Genomic DNA, 18,775 nt, shown 5'->3' with positions numbered 1-18,775 from the left:
GGAATTGACATCAGGATTGGCTTCAAAATAGCCACAATTAAAATGGGAAATGCTAAGAAGGTTTTTACCTTTTTTTTTTTACTGTAGAAAAATCACTAAGATCAAAACCTGGACAGCACAATACATATGTTATTTAACCTCCCTGGCGTTCTGGGTAATGCGTACATAAGTACGCATTACCGTTTTTGTGAAAATTTTTTTTCCTTGCTGTAGCTAGCGTATTGCATACTACTTTTGCATTACCCTCCCAATCCCCGCCACTCCACTTTCGCGTCCGAGATCCCGCGAGAACCGTGACTTCTTATAGTCGCTTCTCCCGTCGCCATGGTGATGATCGGACATGACATCATGACTAGCAAAGTGCTAGCTACATGTTCTGAAAAAAAAAAAAGTAAGTAAAAAGACCCTCCAGGGGCTGAGCAATCCTCCTTGGCGTACATGGACGAGCTGAGCTCATCCATACCGCCAAGGAGGTTAAGTAGAGCAAGTATTTATCTATTTATATATGTGTGTTTTTTCTGAGATAGTATGGCTGACAGCTCCTCTTTAAGTAATTTTAAACATAATGGCTAAAGAGATCCTCCCCACCCAGAACAGGAGCATGATATCAGAAGGCCTCTATTCAATCTGTGTCTGAATGGGGCTCACAGGTAGTGCAGTGACATACAGTACAATGCAGTAAATTATTCAGGATACAAGATCATTTTCCTGGTTTTAGCATCAGAAACTGCCCTCCCAGTGATGTTTAACCTAGGCTGAATAGCTATAATGAAATACCCCTCCCCACCCGAGCATTCTGGGAGATCAGGTGTATGGTTTTCTGGCTTTGGAACGCTCGTCAACAAACATTCTGCAAAGATCACCTAGCAGGACTAAAGATGTGATCATGGGTTTACTGTAGATCAATGTGTGTGAGAAAGTGAATGCTGTGAACCAGTTCACAGATATTCTGTTCTACTGCTTTGTACAGAGAACAGGCAACAGCCAATTACAATGGATCTGTGCTTTCACGTAGAGCAATGGACACTGTACATTTTCCGGATAGTGGTTGTGCTTGACATTCATTTGATGAAAAGCACACATCTGCTCCTACATATGGAGGTACACTCATGGGACACACATACTGTATGTGAACTAGTCTGCAGGGAAGCTTCTGTCATTCTGCAGTTAGAACACTCCACATAGAAAAGGCTTATGAGAGGCAAATGTAAAGCTGAGTTTACACAGCTTGAATTTGATTGGTCAGTTTTCAAGCTCCATAGATTTGCATAAAATGACCACAAAGTTTGCATCAGCTTGGAATTATTTGTATTTCATTGACCTTCTCTAACGCCACAGTTATTGTGTTTTATGGATTTGTCCTTCATTGTTTTTTGTTCTTTAATATAACAAAGATAAAAAAAACATTTTTCAATGAATTTGGAAACTACATTTTAATTTAAATGTGTAGCTGGTCCAGAAGGAGAGGCCATTTTCAGTTTACCAGATTCTGCTTGGTTTGGTGACTGGGGAGTAAGACACATAGCACCAAAGCTTCTCCACTTACAGTCGGTGATAGTCAATCCATCCTGCCCCCTGTAGTACTGTCCACAGGTCTTAAAAGATTAGACTCTTCGGATCCTGAATATTGATGTAGAAAGGTGTCCTAACTTATCTTTGAAGCTTTTTTCTGCTCTTTGTTATATCAGCATGAGCATGGTTTATGTTACACTGATGTGGCAGTATAATCTTAGCTGTGCACTGTAGGTTAACCGGATGACCTTTCTTTTCCTTCTCTTTACTCTTTAATACACGTCCAAAGTAAAAATCCAGCAGCCACATCAAAGGTTAGCATGTATATCACATAACTCTTCAGAAGGCCAACGTCCATGCAGCAGCTGACTCACTTCAGAGACCAAAATCTGCTGTATAAACACAAGTGAGGTTACAGAGAGTAATTACATGAATACTGTATGTTATATGTCAGGCTTAGAATAAAATACCATAAAAGTAGGTGCTGGTTAAAGCAGTTTACAAGTGAAACATTAGCCTGTGCCCATTATTGCTTTCCTTGATTGGGTGAATTATTGCCATTATCTGCAGGATAGAATTGCACAGTGGCATGATCACAGCAGTCGGTACAGCTCAGAACTACGAGACTTCAAGAACCAGATTCTGAAGATGCTGGAGAACATAGAGAAAGAGCGGGAAGCTGTGAGGAATGAGGTGGAGAACACCAATGTCCGGGTGGACCGGCTGGAGAGAGAGGTGGACTACCTGGAAACGCAGAACCCAGCACCACCGTGTGTGGATATAGATGAAAAACTGACAGAACTACTTGTGAAGAAAAAGAAAAATGAAAAGTATGATAAACCCAAAGGTAATGGTTTCTTGTAATAAAGCATGCCATTTCTCCAACCACATGAAATGCTGGACGAACTCTAAATTCATTCTATACTTGCAGCATGCTTTGTGCATGGTAAACCCCCTATACATGTACAATACTGCACATCACACACTGGCTATTGGAATATCACACTAACCCATGAATGGCATTGCTAACTATACTAAAGAATTTCATGCACACTCTGCCTGATTTTTCAAGATAGAAATATGGAAGCCTATTTATTTATTAAGTATTTATATAGCGCCGACATATTACGCAGCGCTGTATATATCGTCTTTCACTAAATGTCCCTCAGAGGGACACACAATCTAATCCCTATCATAGTCATATGTATGTATAGTGTAGTCTAGGGCCAATTTACGTTCAGAGCAACCACTCACTTTCCATCTGAATGCAACAAAGGCTTGTAATTGGTTACTCTGGCCAGCTGCTCAATTTTTGTATGCTCCTGCCTCCATAGATCAGCCCCTTAGTGGTGTGAAAGCAATCCCTATCTATTCATTCAGTTCATGGGAACAAAGAAAACATTTTGTTTTCAATCGAAATCACAGGTCTGTATGAATGCATGTAAATATGTGCATTTATCCAGAGGCATTACAAGATCACTTTGGTATCTCTAAAAATTAAATATATGTTCCCAGGCTAACAGTGCGGGGTCTCGCATTTTCTAAGCCAATTTATAGCTAGTGCATCTCTCTTTACTAACCACTAAGATAGCTAAAACTAGCAGATAATTCTGGGATTCATGTTAGAGACAGCGGGTATAGAAAATAATCATCCCCCCCTCCCCCATTGTAGTAATTACATTTTGTTGCTTTCCAGCCTCATGACAAAATTATTTATTCAGCTCAGTGCTACGTATAACAGCTATATACAAATGTACAAATGGAACAATTCAAACAAAATTGAAAAGAGAATCACTGAGATGGACGGGTACTTTTTTCTTTAAAGAGAAACTGAAGTGGGAGGCATATGGTGGCTGCGGAGCAGGATCATTCACAAGGCAAATATAGGCAGGTGCCTGGGGCCTAGTGGATGTTAGTGGGTCCAAATGCAACTTTCTCTGTCCCATCTCCCACCTTAGCTTGCCAAAAAGACCATCAGAATGAGCCATCAGGATGATCCATTGCTTCCTTGACAAGGGCCCCCCTTTCTCTTAATCCATCATTGGCTGCCATGTTTATTTCCTTTTAAACAATACCAGTTACCTGGAAGTGCTGCTGATCTCTTTGGCTGCGGTAATATCTGAATCACACACTTGAAACAAACATGCAGCTAAACGGATCAGAAAATCTGATCTGCATGCTTGTTCAGGATCTACAGGTGCCCATACATCCTAGCAATGTATAGGTAGATCAAGAAGGGACAGATCGCTCTCTAATCGAATCGGAACAGGGGAGACTGGAATGCACCTTGAAGGCACATTAACATTTGGGGAGACAGCAACCGGGAGTTCCATTGTGTTCACCGGTAGTCGAGATATCACACTCCGTTGCCACCACACACCCAATTGATCATGTCAGCCCAAGATTTCCCAGCTTGCTAGATTTATACATTTGACCTATTGCTGATCAAAATCAGTCAAATAGTCAATCGGACATGCTTGTTGCGGCGCTAATTTTCATCCAACTGAATGAAATTGTCAAATCAGATGGTCGATTGGGCTGCACAATTGGAAGTTGTATTATACTCTTATGGACTGATAAAACATTTAAAATGTTTTTGTACCCATCTCCTGACTTATGCCTGTCCACATCTTTATCCCGGAGATCTTGTGACAGTACCTTGCCACCCGTAGTTCCTTGGCTTTTGTACCTCCTAGCACTGGAATGCTCCAGAAATAGCTATTTTTATGTTGAATGAATCAAAGGTGGAAGCCAATTTGCTCGGTGTGCAATTGAGTAGTTGTACTTGAATAAGTTCACAAGTACTTTTTAAAACAATCCTGTAATAAAAAAATACCCCTCTAGGGAATACTTGCCTTGTGAGGGGGAAGCCTCTGTATCCTAACAAGGCTTCCCCCTTCCTCCAGTGTCCCTCCGTTAGCCTGCCCGGGTCCCCCGAAGTGCGGAGATGTAAATATTTACCTCTCCACAATACAGTGCAGGCGTACTAACAGCTTTTCAGTCATGTAAGGTGGAAATAGCAGAACCCGATCGATCCGCTCTACTGTGCAGGCGCGAGTCCTTTTGCACCTGTGCAATAGAGCGGATACTATCAGGCTCGGCTATTTCTGCCTAGCCCAAAGGAAGAGCCGCTACTGCGCCTGCTCTGGATCCCGGAGAGCTAAATAAATCATGCCTTGTCAGGATTGGGGCTGAGGATTGCGGGAGGCTTTGGGGGAGCCAGCGCTGGACTGCCTGCAGCTACAGGAGTGGGGGAAGCCTCATTCCCCCTACCGACGTAAGTACCCCCAGGGGAGTTTTTTTTTATACAGGTTCTCTTTAAAAGAGGGTGAGCCTTAATTTTAGTGATTCTGTATTACGTTTTCCTGAACCATTACTTTATATACTGTATTTACCTTGCCTGTTATACTGTAATTTTTGTATTTAGTATTTTTGTCTGTCTTCATTTCAGGCAGCAAAGAAATAAAATTTGAATATTAGGGATGGGTTGACTACAGTTTTAAGAGAAGCAAAACTGAACCCATGTGTGTTGTCGGAGAGCTGGGGCAGAGAGAGTTGACTTTCCTGTTTTGCCGCCTCTAGCCACTGTGCTTCACCCTGTGCTCCAGTCTTCTGACACTTCCACCTTTAAAGCCAGATCTTCCACTGTGAAAGCAGAAGTGTTGGGTGGATGGAAGGCAATATGAAGTGCAGTGGCTAGTGATAGCGAGAGAAACAAGTTAGCTCTCTCTGCCCTGGCTCCCGCTCGCACACATGGCGGTACAGTTTTGTGAGGAGCAAAACTGTGCTTGCTCTTTGGTGAATATTTTGAAGGGGATTAATATGTTTTATAGCCACCATATGAGTACATAGTTAGCTGGGTTGAAAAGAGACATACATCCATGAGTTGGACCAGAACATATGGTACAACACTTGCCAGCAGCCTCACATATCTAAGATTATCCAGAGGAAGGTGAAAAACGCTTACAAAAAGTGTTAGCAGAGAGTTCTACCTTCACAAAACACACAGAGGAAAAATTATAGGAACAGTGGCCTACATCCTATACTTAAAGAGGAACTGTTGCAAAAATCTTAACATTTAAAACACATACAAATAAGAAGTACATTTCTCCCAGAGTAAAATGAGCCATAAATTACTTTTCTCCTATGTTGCTGTCACTTACAGCAGGTAGTAGAAATCTGACATTACCGGTTTTTGGGTTAGTCCATCTCTTCGTGGGGAATTTTCAGCATGGCCTTTATTCTTTATAAAGACATTCCCTGAAAAAGATTTATAAAAAGATGCTGACCATCCTTCCTGCTCGCTGCACACATATTTGGCTGTTGGACGGAGCAACTGCCATTCACTAAGTGCTTTTAAAATAAAGAAAATTATGAGAACCCCCATGAGAAGATTGGCTAGTCCAAAATCTGTCTGTAATGTCAGATTTCTACTACTTACTGTTAGTGACAGCAACATAGGAGAAAAGTAATTTATGGCTCATTTTACTCTGGAAGAAACGTACTTCTTATTTGTATGTGTTTACATGTATATAACCATTTACCGACAAGCATACATATTAAAACGTCATGCTTTAGCCTATTAACGATAACATGACGTTTTAATACGCCGCCGTTTCCGTTGGGATCCCGTGTTTAGTGATTGGGGAAGAGGACCGAGCGGTCCTCTACCCAATCGCAATGCCTGGAGTGAATGGACATGACCGCAAACAGCGGCCACATCCATTCACAAAACAGGAAACTGTTACAGTTAAATAAAGTGTAAAAAAAAAAAGTGATCACTTCCTATAACCGGAGTGTTCACTACCACCATCTTGTGGCCAAAAAGTATATTACACACACAAACACATACATATACAGGTACATACACATGATTAATAAAATTAATACAATTACACTTCCAACCCTCCCCCCTCCAAAAAAAAACACTTGTAAAAAAAAAATAAGCTTAAAATAAATCAATAAATAGTTGCCTTAGAGACTCAACTTTTTTAATATATATTTTATTAGGGAAAATTAATTTTAATTTACTATATAGGGGCTTGTAATTATGGCCAGAACAAAAAAAAAAAAAGAAAAATAACACCTATTCAAAATAATATATTGTCGCCGTACATTGTGATAGGGACATAATTTAAACTGTTTAATAATCGGGACAACTGGGTAAATAAAATGTGTTGGTTTTATCCAAAGGAGAATGTTTAATTTTAAACTATAATGGCTGAAAAATGAGAAGAAATGATTTTTTTTCCATTATTTTTGTATTTTTCCCATTAAAACGCATTTAGAATAAAAAAATTCTTAGCAAAATGTACTACCCACAGAAAGCCTAATTGGTGGCGAAAAAAATGAGGTATAGATCATTTTCTTGTGATAAGTAGTAATAAAGTTATTAGGGAATAAAAGGGAGGAGCACTGACAGGTGAAAATTGCTCTGGTCCGTTAGGGTAAAAACCCTTGGGGGTGAACTGGTTAAGGAGATATTTTTCTACAGTATGCAGTTGTTTAGTATGTTGTCGTATTTGTTGTCTTTATTATATACCTCATTTACAAATGTATTTTACTAACATCAGACATGTGTTGTCTCCAGTATATTGCCTATTTCTAATAACTTTCAGCATGAACATGCATGAATAATACAATTTCACAGGGGTTAGTGGAACCTACTTCTCATATTATACTAGGTTGCCCCAAGGCTGAGCAGCTGGAAGTTGTGGAGCCAGAAGAGGTGATGAGCCTTCCCACCTACCGGAAATCATGTAAGTAGGTTCCATTAACCCAATTATTTCCCTTTTATTTTCCTTTTTACCACTCAAGATTTTGTATAAATAAATCATGTGGCAAGCCTGCATGTATTCTTAAGCCGGACATCCACACACTGGTTTTAAATAAGACTTCTGTTCTAGTTGTAGAGGCCTTCCATCAGTGAAGTTTAGTTTTTTAAAGACTTCCGCCACCCTTATGAAATAAATGATGAAATAGCTGGTGTTGGGTCTGTCATTTTTCTGATTATAACATCTGCTGTCAATATCTGATGTCAGGTGTTTACCTATTCACCACCCTGGGCTGCTCAGTATTCCATTATAATGTTTACTTACCCAACACCATCACAAAATCAAAGCAGTACAATACTAAATGTGACGCCTCTCCCTACCCCCAAACTTGGCAGCCCATGTTGGTCTGAAATAGAATGGCTTTTCCTGATCAATATTACAATAGAGAAATTGATCAGATATACCCTAGTTTTGATTGATTTTATTTTTTGTTACCTCTAACAATCTATACAAAACAAAAAATAATACCGTACGCTGGCCTTAAAGGGAACCCAAGGTGAGAGAAATATGGAGGCTGCCATATTTCCTTTTAAACAATGCAAGTTTCCTGGCTGTCCCCTTGATTCTGTGTCTCTAATAGTTTAGCCATAGACCTTGAAGAAGTATGCAGATCGGGTGCTCTGACTCGAATCCGACTAAATTAGTTGCATGCTGGTTTCAGGGTTGTGACTCAGACACTTCTGAGGACAAGTAAATGTGGCAGCTTCCATATGACTCTCTCTTCAGGTACACATTAAATCTGATAGATGGATAATTCAGGCTACTAGTGGCCTGAGCTTAACCCTAACCTCATACCTTGCCCTATATCTTAACCTCTCTTCCCTCATGTACACAACACTATTCCCACACTCAATACCAACACATCCTGTCCTAGGTCTAACCTTTAACTTTGCCTCCTTCCTGAATGTAATAATGTAAGGGTGTAAATTAGGGTGAAGTGTAAAATAGGCAAACATTGACTAAATCATTTATTAATAAATATTGTAAAATAGATGCTCTTTTATTTAGTACATTATATACAGCCAAGTCCCTTTTTAAGTTTATTATTACATGATTTTATTAAAAAGTCTATGTCACCTTATGTTGTACAAGTATAGTATAGATATTGCTGTCTCAAGAAAAAAATAACTGGTAGTCTAAACTCTGGCTGTCTAATAATATTATAATATATTATATATAAATAGTATTTTAGGTGGTCAGTTATGGCTCTTTCAAATGTGATTCATCACATATATAGCAGAATATATTTATATGACAGGAGCTGTGTATGGTCAGCTGATGATATGACTGGAGTAATTTAAAGAGAAACTGTAATCAAAATAACATTTTTTTTACAATATGCATTAATAAATTATTTTAATCAGTGTTTGCCGATTTTAAAATCTGTCTCCTCCCTGATTTACATTCTGAACTTTATTACAGGCGGCAACATACTTAGTACTGGCAGGTGATCTCTAAGAGTTCTAAAGTTAGTAGAAAAGATTGTCTCCCAGAATGCTCTGGGGGTGAGAATTCTGCATAATAAACAGCCTAGGCTCAGCCTCAGTGGGAGGACTAGGCTATACAACAATATACAGCACTATAAAGCTATAGGAAGTGTTACTGTGCTGAAACCAGGATATTAACCTAAAAGTGAGTATTCTGAATAATTTACTGCATTCTGTTGTTATGGTTACTCTTTAACCACTTGCCGACCGCCCACTGCACAGGGGCGGCCAGAAAGTGGATCTAGCAAGGACCGCCGCATGCACAGAGGCAGCGGTCCTTGTACGGGCATGGGCGGAGCGATCGCGTCATCCGTGACGAGATCTTCTGCCGGGGATCGATGGCCGGGGATTTAGCCTCCAGCTCGCCGGCCACTTAGCAGCGCCAGCGGGCGGAGGAATACACATACCCGCCGATCCATCTGTATAATAGGCTTTGTAATGTATACAAAGCCTATTATACAGGCTGCCTCCTGCCCTGATGGTCCCAGTGTCCGAGGGACCACCAGGGCATGCTGCAGCCACCCTAGTCTGCACCCATGCACACTGATTTCCCCCTCCCTGCCCCCTGATTGCCCACAGCACCCCTCAGACCCCCCCCCCTGCCCACCCCCCAGACCCCTGTTTGCACCCAATCACCCCCCTAATCACCCATCAATCACTCCCTGTCACTATCTGTCGACACTATTTTTTTTTAATTCCCTAAACTGCCCCCTGCTACCTCCTGATCACCCCCCACCCCTCAGATTCTCCCCAGACCCCCCCCCGTGTACTGTATGCCTCTATCCCCCCTGTAATAACCCACTGATCATCTGTCAATCACCTGTCAATATCCTGTCAATCACCCATCAATCACCCCCTGTCACTGCCACCCATCAATCAGCCCCTAACCTGCCCCTTGCGGGCAATCTGATCACCCACCCACACCAATAGATCACCCGCAGATCCGACGTCACATCACCTCCCAAGTGCATTGTTTACATCTGTTCTCTACCCTAAACACCCACTAATTACCCATCAATCACCCCCTATCACCACCTGTCACTGTTACCCATCAGATCAGACCCTAATCTGCCCCTTGCGGGCACCCAATCACCCACCTACACGCTCAGATTGCCCTCAGACCCCCCCTTATCAATTCGCCAGAGCATTATTTACATCTGTTCTTGCCTGTAATAACCCACTGATCACCTGTCAATCACTTGTCAATCACCCATCAATCACCCCCTGTCACTGCCACCCATCAATCACCCCCTGTCACTGACACCCATCAATCAGCCCCTAACCTGCCCCTTGCGGGCAATCTGATCACCCACCCACACCAATAGATCGCCCGCAGATCCGAAGTCAGATCACCCCCTATCACCACCTGTCACTGTTACCCATCAGATCAGACCCTAATCTGCCCCTTGCGGGCACCCAATCACCCGCCCACACGCTCAGATTGCCCTAAGACCCCCTTTATCAATTCGCCAGAGCATTATTTACATCTGTTCTTGCCTGTAATAACCCACTTATCACCTGTCAATCACCTGTCAATCACCCATCAATCACCCCCTGTCACTGCCACCCATCAGTCACCCCCTGTCACTGCCACCCATCAATCAGCCCCTAACCTGCCCCTTGCGAGCAATCTGATCACCCACCCACACCAATAGATCGCCCGCAGATCCGACATCAGATCACCTCCCAAGTGTATTGTTTACATCTGTTCTCTACCCTAAACACCCACTAATTACCCATCAATCACCCCCCATCACTGCTACCCATCAGATTAGACCCCTATCTGCCCCTAGGGCACTCAATCACCCGCCCACACCCTCAGAACGCCCTCAGACCCCAGCCCTGATCACCTCGCCAGTGCATTGCTTGCATCTATTCCCCCCTCTAATCACACCTTGAGACACCCATCAATCACCTCCTGTCACCCCCCTAGCACTCCTATCCATCAGATCAGGCCCAATACAACCTGTCATCTAAAAGGCCACCCTGCTTATGACTGGTTCCACAAAATTCGCCCCCTCATAGACCACCTGTCATCAAAATTTGCAGATGCTTATACCCCTGAACAGTCATTTTGAGACATTTGGTTTCCAGACTACTCACGGTTTTGGGCCCGTAAAATGCCAGGGCGGTATAGTTGGCTGATGGTGTAATGGTTAAGGGCTCTGCCTCTGACACAGGAGACCAGGGTTCGAATCTCGGCACTGTCTGTTCAGTACGCCAGCACTAATTCAGTAGGAGACCTTTGGCAAGTCTCCCTTACACTGCTACTGCCAATAGAGCGCGCCCTAGTGGCTGCTGCTCTGCTCTGGCGCTTTGAGTCCGCAAGGAGAAAAGCGCAATATAATTTTTTTTTTAAATCTTCTATGAACTCACCATACACCTAACGGAATACCTTGGGGTGTCTTCTTTCTAAAATGGGGTCACTTGTGGGGTTTCTATACTGCCCTGGCATTTTAGGGGCCCTAAACCATGAGGAGTAGTCTAGAAAACAAATGCCTCAAAATGACCTGTGAATAGGACATTGGGCCCCTTAGCGCACCTTGGCTGCAAAAAAGTGTCACACATGTGGTATCGCCGTACTCAAGAGAAGTAGTATAATGTGTTTTGGGGTGTATTTTTACACATACCCATGCTGAGTGGGAGAAATCTCTCTGTAAATGGACAATTGTGTGTAAAAAAAATATCAAACAATTGTCATTTACAGAGATATTTCTCCCACCCAGCATGGGTATGTGTAAAAATACACCCCAAAACACATTATACTACTTCTCCTGAGTATGGCTGTACCACATGTGTGGCACTTTTTTACACCCTAAGTGCGCTAAGGGGCCCAAAGTCCAATGAGTACCATTAGGATTTCACAGGTCATTTTGCGACATTTGGTTTCAAGACTACTCCTCACGGTTTAGGGCCGCTAAAATGCCAGGGCAGTATAGGAACCCCACAAATGACCCCATTCTAGAAAGAAGACACCCAAAGGTATTCCGTTAGGAGTATGGTGAGTTCATAGAAGATTTTATTTTTTGTCACAAGTTAGCGGAAAATGACACTTTGTGAAAAAAAAACAATTAAAATCAATTTCCGCTAACTTGTGACAAAAAATAAAATCTTCTATGAACTCACCATACTCCTAACGGAATACCTTGGGGTGTCTTCTTTCTAGAATGGGGTCATTAGTGGGCTTCCTATACTGCCCTGGCATTTTAGGGGCCCTAAACCGTGAGGAGTAGTCTTGAAACAAAAATGACCTGTGAAATCCTAAAGGTACTCATTGGACTTTGGGCCCCTTAGCGCAGTTAGGGTGCAAAAAAGTGCCACACATGTGGTATTGTCGTACTCAAGAGAAGTAGTATAATGTGTTTTGGGGTGTATTTTTACACATACCCATGCTGAGTGGGAGAAATCTCTCTGTAAATGGACAATTGTGTGTAAAAAAAAAAATCAAACAATTGTAATTTACAGAGATATTTCTCCCACTCTGCATGGGTATGTGTAAAAATACACCCCAAAACACATTATACTACTTCTCCTGAGTACGGCAATACCACATGTGTGGCACTTTTTTGCAGCCTAACTGCGCTAAGGGGCCCAAAGTCCAATGAGCACCTTTAGGCTTTACAGGGGTGCTTACAATTAGGCACCCCCCAGAATGCCAGGACAGTAAACACACCCCACAAATTACCCCATTTTTGAAAGTAGACACTTCAAGGTATTCAGAGAGGAGCATAGTGAGCCCGTGGCAGATTTCATTTTTTATTGTTGCAAGTTAGCAGAAATGGAAACTTTTTTTTTCTTTTTTGTCACAAAGTGTCATTTTCCGCTAACTTGTGACAAAAAAATAAAATCTTCTATGAACTCACCATGCCTCTCAGTGAATACTTTGGGATGTCTTCTTTCCAAAATTGGGGTCATTTGGGGGGTATTTATACTATCCTGGAATTCTAGCCTCCTCATGAAACATGACAGGTGGTCAGAAAAGTCATAGATGCTTCAAAAGGGGAAAATTCACTTTTTGCACCATAGTTTGTAAGCGCTACAACTTTTACCCAAACCAATCAATATAGGCTGAATGGGTTTTTTTTTTATTAAAAACGTGTTTGTCCACATTTTTCGTGCTGCATGTATACAGAAATTTTACTTTATTTGAAAAATGTCAGCACAGAAAGTTAAAAAAAATAATTTTTTTGACAAAATTCATGTCTTTTTTGATGAATATAATAAAAAATAAAAATCGCAGCAGCAATCAAATAGCACCAAAAGAAAGCTTTATTAGTGACAAGAAAAGGAGCCAAAATTCATTTAGGTGGTAGGTTGTATGAGCGAGCTGTGAAGCTGTGAACCGTGAAAGCTGCAGTGGTCTGAATGGAAAAAAAGGGTCTGGTCCTTAAAGGGACTCCGAGCTCACCCAAAAAAAGAAATTTGTACTCACCAGGGGCTTTCTCCAGCCCAGTGCTGGTCGGGAGGTCCCACGCCGGCGTCCTGGCTCCTCTCCTTCTCCCCGCTCCGGAATGGCTGACAGGCCGCAGCCCGGGCGACACTCGGCAGAGTGTCGGGCTGCTCCTTCCGCGTATGACGCGGCTGACGTCACACGCCGGCCGCCTCGCGTCATCACGGCGGCCGGCGTGAAAGTACTGCGCATGCGCACTACTCGTCATACGCGGAAGGAGCAGCCCGACACTCTGCTGAGTGTCGCCCGGGCTGTGGCCTGTCAGCCATTCCGGAGCAGGGAGAAGGAGAGGAGCCAGGACGCCGGCGTGGGACCTCCCGACCAGCACTGGGCTGGAGAAAGCCCCTGGTGAGTACAACTTTCTTTTTTTGGGTGAGCTCGGAGTCCCTTTAAGGGGGGTAAATCCTACGGTCCTCAAGTGGTTAAGAATATTAGCATTCAGTAGCCTAGAAGTGCTTAATGTTAGTGTTCAATCACTTTTTGTGTTCAGTCCAGTGAAAATAGATTTTCTCTGGCATTGGGACCATTTCTCCCACAAGTGTTGGTTATCGGAAAGAACTCTTCTCGGGAAGAAAGTATGATTTTAGGGAAATGAGACTTGTTTTCATCTGTTGTGTTGCAGCCACTCTCTGGGGTTAATTTACAAAGACAGCTGCAAGTTAAATGGAAACAAGTGTGGAGCAGCTGTACAGAGAATTCAGTCAGATTTCATTTGTTAAATTAAAGTAATTCTTATTGTTTGTTCTGAGCAGCTGTGCCTCTTCTTTTGCTCCTGTTCCAGTTTTCTTTGCACATTTGAATGTACACCTACCATGCCATTGCTTTTTACTTTGATGCATTTATGATAGATTGTGATTTTTATATCCATTCGGCTTCTGCAGACTGTACTGACACCATCTCTCAAGTTAACGCCATGAAAATACTGAAGCGTTATGGGAGCTCTTCCGGTCTTTGGACAAAGGACCCTATTGGGAATTCTGAGAGAGTCTATGTCTTTGATGGTGCTGGCAATGACACTTTGTTTATATTCCCCCGCATGAAAGAATTCACTCTGTCTGCTTCAACAAGGAAAGCAGCTCGGATAAAACTGCCCTTCCCCTGGATTGGCACAGGACACGTTGTTTATGGAGGCAACCTTTACTATGTTCGACAAGGGGAGGAATTTCAGGTGATCAAATACAACTTGGCCAATAAAACAGTTGTTGACAGTGCCGTGCTCCCAATTGAAGATCAAGTGCCAGTTTATGGTCTATCCAAGTTCAACTACATCGACATAGCAGCTGATGAAGAGGGTCTATGGGTCATTTATGCAACCAAGGAGAATGAGAAAAACATATGCATAGCTAAGCTGGACTCAAACAACCTTGGCATTGAGCAGATGTGGGATACTCCATGTCCAATAGAAAATGCTGAAAGTGCTTTTGTGGTTTGTGGCACCCTCTATGTGGTGTATAACACCAAGCTTCCAAGTCGCTCACGTATACAATGTATTTTTGATGTGAGCGGCACCATAACCAGTGAACATGTTCCTGTTGTTTACTTTCCTAAAAGATATGGATCCCATTCCAGTATGAAGTATAATCCAAAAGACCGGCAGATTTATGCTTGGGATGATGGCTACCAGATCATATACAAACTCAGCATGAAGCCCAAAGATGATTTGTATTAGAGAGGTCCCAATACATTGTTCTTTGATGTATCCATTGCCATTTAAATAATGCTAACATGTATTGGGAATAACACATAGAGCTGTATAGTTGGCATTAAACAAAATACAACTAATTTTAGGAAATGTTGCATTTTAATACCATCATTAATGCCATCATTGTGACTTTGATATGTGTTACCTCGTACTTTGCAATTATCTAAAAGTTTCTAAACTTTCAAAGCCTAAAATTAAAATGTATGAGATTGTAATGTACAATATAATGTCCATACAAATGAAGGTTGAGAATGCCAGCTGCGTCCAGTTTCTTTTCTCATCTGGCATCAAAGTAGTCTGTTACCTTTTGAAACACAGTATTTTTTAATCTTTTGAGGGAATACACTGAAGACAGCAGAGTTTAACCAATTATATTTTTGATTATCCCAGTTTAAACTCCATGAGTATTGTTTTTCCTTTTGGTTAGTGTGCAAATGGGTTAGAACCTCAATAGATTTTTTTACTGCCGCAAAATGTAAAATCGAGCATATGGAATATTACAGTGGTAATGGAGATAATCCAATGGTATACAACCGTCTACGCTTCAAGGTATAAATGGTGATAAGCCAAATGATATAGGACAGAAAAAAAAAAAAAGCTAAATTAAAAAGTCAGAAACCCAGTACATGATATGCTCCATTATGCCTAACACTGCTATATGATATATAGAAAAAGGCAGAATAACAATCAGAGTGATAAGTCTAATTTCCAGACAGTGTGAACAAACTACACATTTATACAGTTGATGCCCCTATAGACCGTACATTCCTCCCATATTGAGTAAACTTTGTCCAATAAATCCAAACAGGCATAATGCATTGTCTTGATTAAAATGAGAACATTTACCCTCTCTTTAACAAGGAAAGGGGTTTCCATTGCCTAGAAATAGCCCTGGAGGCCCCAATTAACAAAAAATCTATATAATTTTGCAGAAGGTACTCAGGATATCTGAGTTGGGGCTGCAATAAAGCCTGATGTACATTAAGGAAACCTTGAAATGGGAAAATCTGTGATAACATATCCTTCCCATTCCATCCAGAACTGTTGTGCCGCCCCTCAAGACCAGAAAATGTGTGGTGATGTCCCTTCTTCTCCGCTGCCACTAAAACAAGCTGAGGAGGTTCAAAGGGAATGTCTTGTGCAACTGAGAAGGAGCAAAGTACCACCTTGGCACTATTCAGAACAGGTTCACTTCCTGTCCATTTTTAATTTTTAATGTGATTGCTTATGAACCCTGGGACAGGACACATAGAGGCCAATAGTTAAGTCTTCAGTGCTCTAGCCCTTCCTGGAGAAGTTAAAGAGGAACTCCAGTGAAAATAATGTAATTTAAAAAAGTGCTTCATTTTTACAATAATTATGTATAAATGATTTAGTAAGTGTTTGCCCATTGTAAAATCTTTTAAATCCCTGATTTACATTCTGACATTTATTACATGGTGACATTTTTGCTGTTGGCAGGTGATGTAGCTGCTGCATGCTTTTTTGGCAGTTGGAAACAGCTGTAAACAGCTATTTCCCACAATGCAGCAAGGTTCCCAGACAGGAAACTGCCAGGAGTACGTACTCGAGAGTTTCTTGTGGGAGGGGTTTCACCACAATATCAGCCATACAGCGCCCCCTGATGGTCTATTTGTGAAAAGGAATACATTTCTCATGTAAAAGGGGGTATCAGCTACTGAATGGGATAAAGTTCAATTCTTGATCGGAGTTTCTCTTTAACATCTTGTTTTTCCCTCCATTTGTTTTGTGTTTGTTCAGAAATCCACATTAAAGCACCTTTGTCATGTGGTTAATCTACATAACTTTATGGCAAAGTTATGAAGAGGAGAGTCCACATTGGACACCACACTCACTTTAAAGGGAACCTAAACTGAGAAAGATATGGATTTTTTTCCCCTGTTAAAATAATACAAGTTGACTGACTCTCCTGCTGATCCTGTGTCTCTAATACTTTTAGCCATATCCCCTCAACAGGCATGCAGATCAGGTGCTCTGACTGAAGTCAGACTGGATTAGCTGCAGGCTTGTTTCAGGTGTGTGATTCAGCCACTACTGCAGCCAAAGAGATCAGCAGGACTGACAAGCAACTGGTAATGTTTAAAAGGAAACATCCATAACCCTCTCAATTAAGGTTCCCTTCAATCAATGTATGTAGTGAAGAACTTTAAACTGTTCTGTTACGTGTCTTTTACCCAAGATGACAAACTCCATTGACTTCAAAAGAGGAAACACGTTGATTTAGCACAGGCATAGAACTGAACAGATATTAAAGGACATCTGCAGTGAGAGGTATATGGAGGCTGCCATATTTATTTCCTTTTAAGCAACACCTGAACAAGCATGCAGCAGATCAGGTGTTTCTGACATTCTTGTCAAATCTGACAAGTTTAGCTGCATGCTTGTTTCTGGTGTTATTCAAACACTACTGCAGCCAAATAGACCAGCAGGGCTGCCGGGCAACTGGTATTGCCCTGCACAGTAGCGTGGATCGAGGGGGGAGGCCCTAGAGCTGCGCAGCCGCACTAACGCGTATGCGGACTGCGCAGCCGCGGCCGGCTCCGGCGGCCATCTTGGGAGAGGAAGGGGAGCCCGACCCCGTCCGTGGGGTCGGGAGCGGCACGGGGGGCGATCAGACTGCGGGGACCCGGCGGAACAGCACGGAGGGCGCGGACGGCGTCCTCCGTGCATTTAAAAATGATTAAGGTACTTAACTTTTTTTTACTATTTGGGCTCGTAAGTCCTTTAATATCTGTTCAGTTCTATGCCTGTGCTAACTCAACGTGTCATTTCCAAAAGCCCGTAGACCTCTTGTTAGATAACTGACATTAAAAGGACAGTCCAGTCACAGCTGATATTTCTGATATTTGAGGACTGATTTGATGCGAGTTGGTTACATTATTAACTAACATTAAGAATATGTTTAGCATCCATGCGTTTCCCAGCTTACTTCTTTTATCAATTGTAAAGTGAGTCTGAAGCGTTATAAAAAATGAAAAACAGATACTCACCTCACAGTGTCCTCGTTCACCCGCAGGCTTCTCTGTTCTGCCATGGGAGACTTTGGCAGACGACTCTGTACTGTGTACTGTGCACACGTGAGTACGCAAGAGAGCACGCTCATGTGCATAGTACGGAGCAGCTCATCTTCGGAAGCCCAAGTGCTTCCGAAGACTGCCAAAGCCAGCCCAACCTGGAAGAGAGCAGACTGCAACTGAATGGTCATAGACTGCTGACGGGGAAGCCTGCGGGGGAAAACGGACACCCCAGAGGAGAGCGGGAAGGGTCTATAGGACCCAGAGCCTTCCCTCTCCGTAGGTGAGTATCTGTTTTTTATTTTTATTTTCCCTTTAAATGCATAGCTGTGTCTCAGTAATCACTTTTGCCACAATACCCATTCTTGTATTGAACAGGCTGGCTATTCCCTTGACTGGTCTTGGATACTGAATTGTTTGATAGTTTAACAAACTATGATAAATTAGGTTGAATACAAACGAACAAGTTTTTGTGTTGTGCCGCTTCAGTCTAATGGATGTGCTAGATCAAAAAAAAAAACTACGGTATATTTCCATAATATACAGTATGTAGTAGGACCAAAAACAAGCACCATTCTGCATAAATAATGGCTATTATAAAAATGTATTGAAAAATCTTATTATACAGTATTAACACCATTTAACCACTTGCCGACCGCGCACTCATAACGCGCATTGGCAAAGTGGCAGCTGCAGGACCAGCGACGCAGTTCTGCGTCGCCGGCTGCAGGCTAATTAATCAGGAAGCAGCCGCT

General features: G+C 42.2%; 1 protein-coding gene across 1 annotated transcript; it reads left to right on the top strand.

Moving 5' to 3' along the window:
* Nucleotides 1-2,082: 2,082 nt before the first annotated feature.
* On the top strand, nucleotides 2,083-18,762 carry OLFML3 (olfactomedin like 3; the record flags this gene model as incomplete). The annotated part of the gene is made up of 3 exons (XM_068264987.1): nucleotides 2,083-2,359; nucleotides 7,197-7,271; nucleotides 14,165-18,762. Coding segments are annotated over 3 exons (1,140 nt in total), but the record flags the coding sequence as incomplete, so codon positions are not given.
* Nucleotides 18,763-18,775: the final 13 nt, after the last annotated feature.

The sequence above is a fragment of the Hyperolius riggenbachi genome, unplaced genomic scaffold, assembly GCF_040937935.1.
Source record: "Hyperolius riggenbachi isolate aHypRig1 unplaced genomic scaffold, aHypRig1.pri scaffold_440, whole genome shotgun sequence".
NCBI lineage: Eukaryota > Metazoa > Chordata > Amphibia > Anura > Hyperoliidae > Hyperolius > Hyperolius riggenbachi.
Note: the sequence above shows the minus strand (reverse complement) of the source record. Positions and strands in the feature narration are given on the sequence as shown.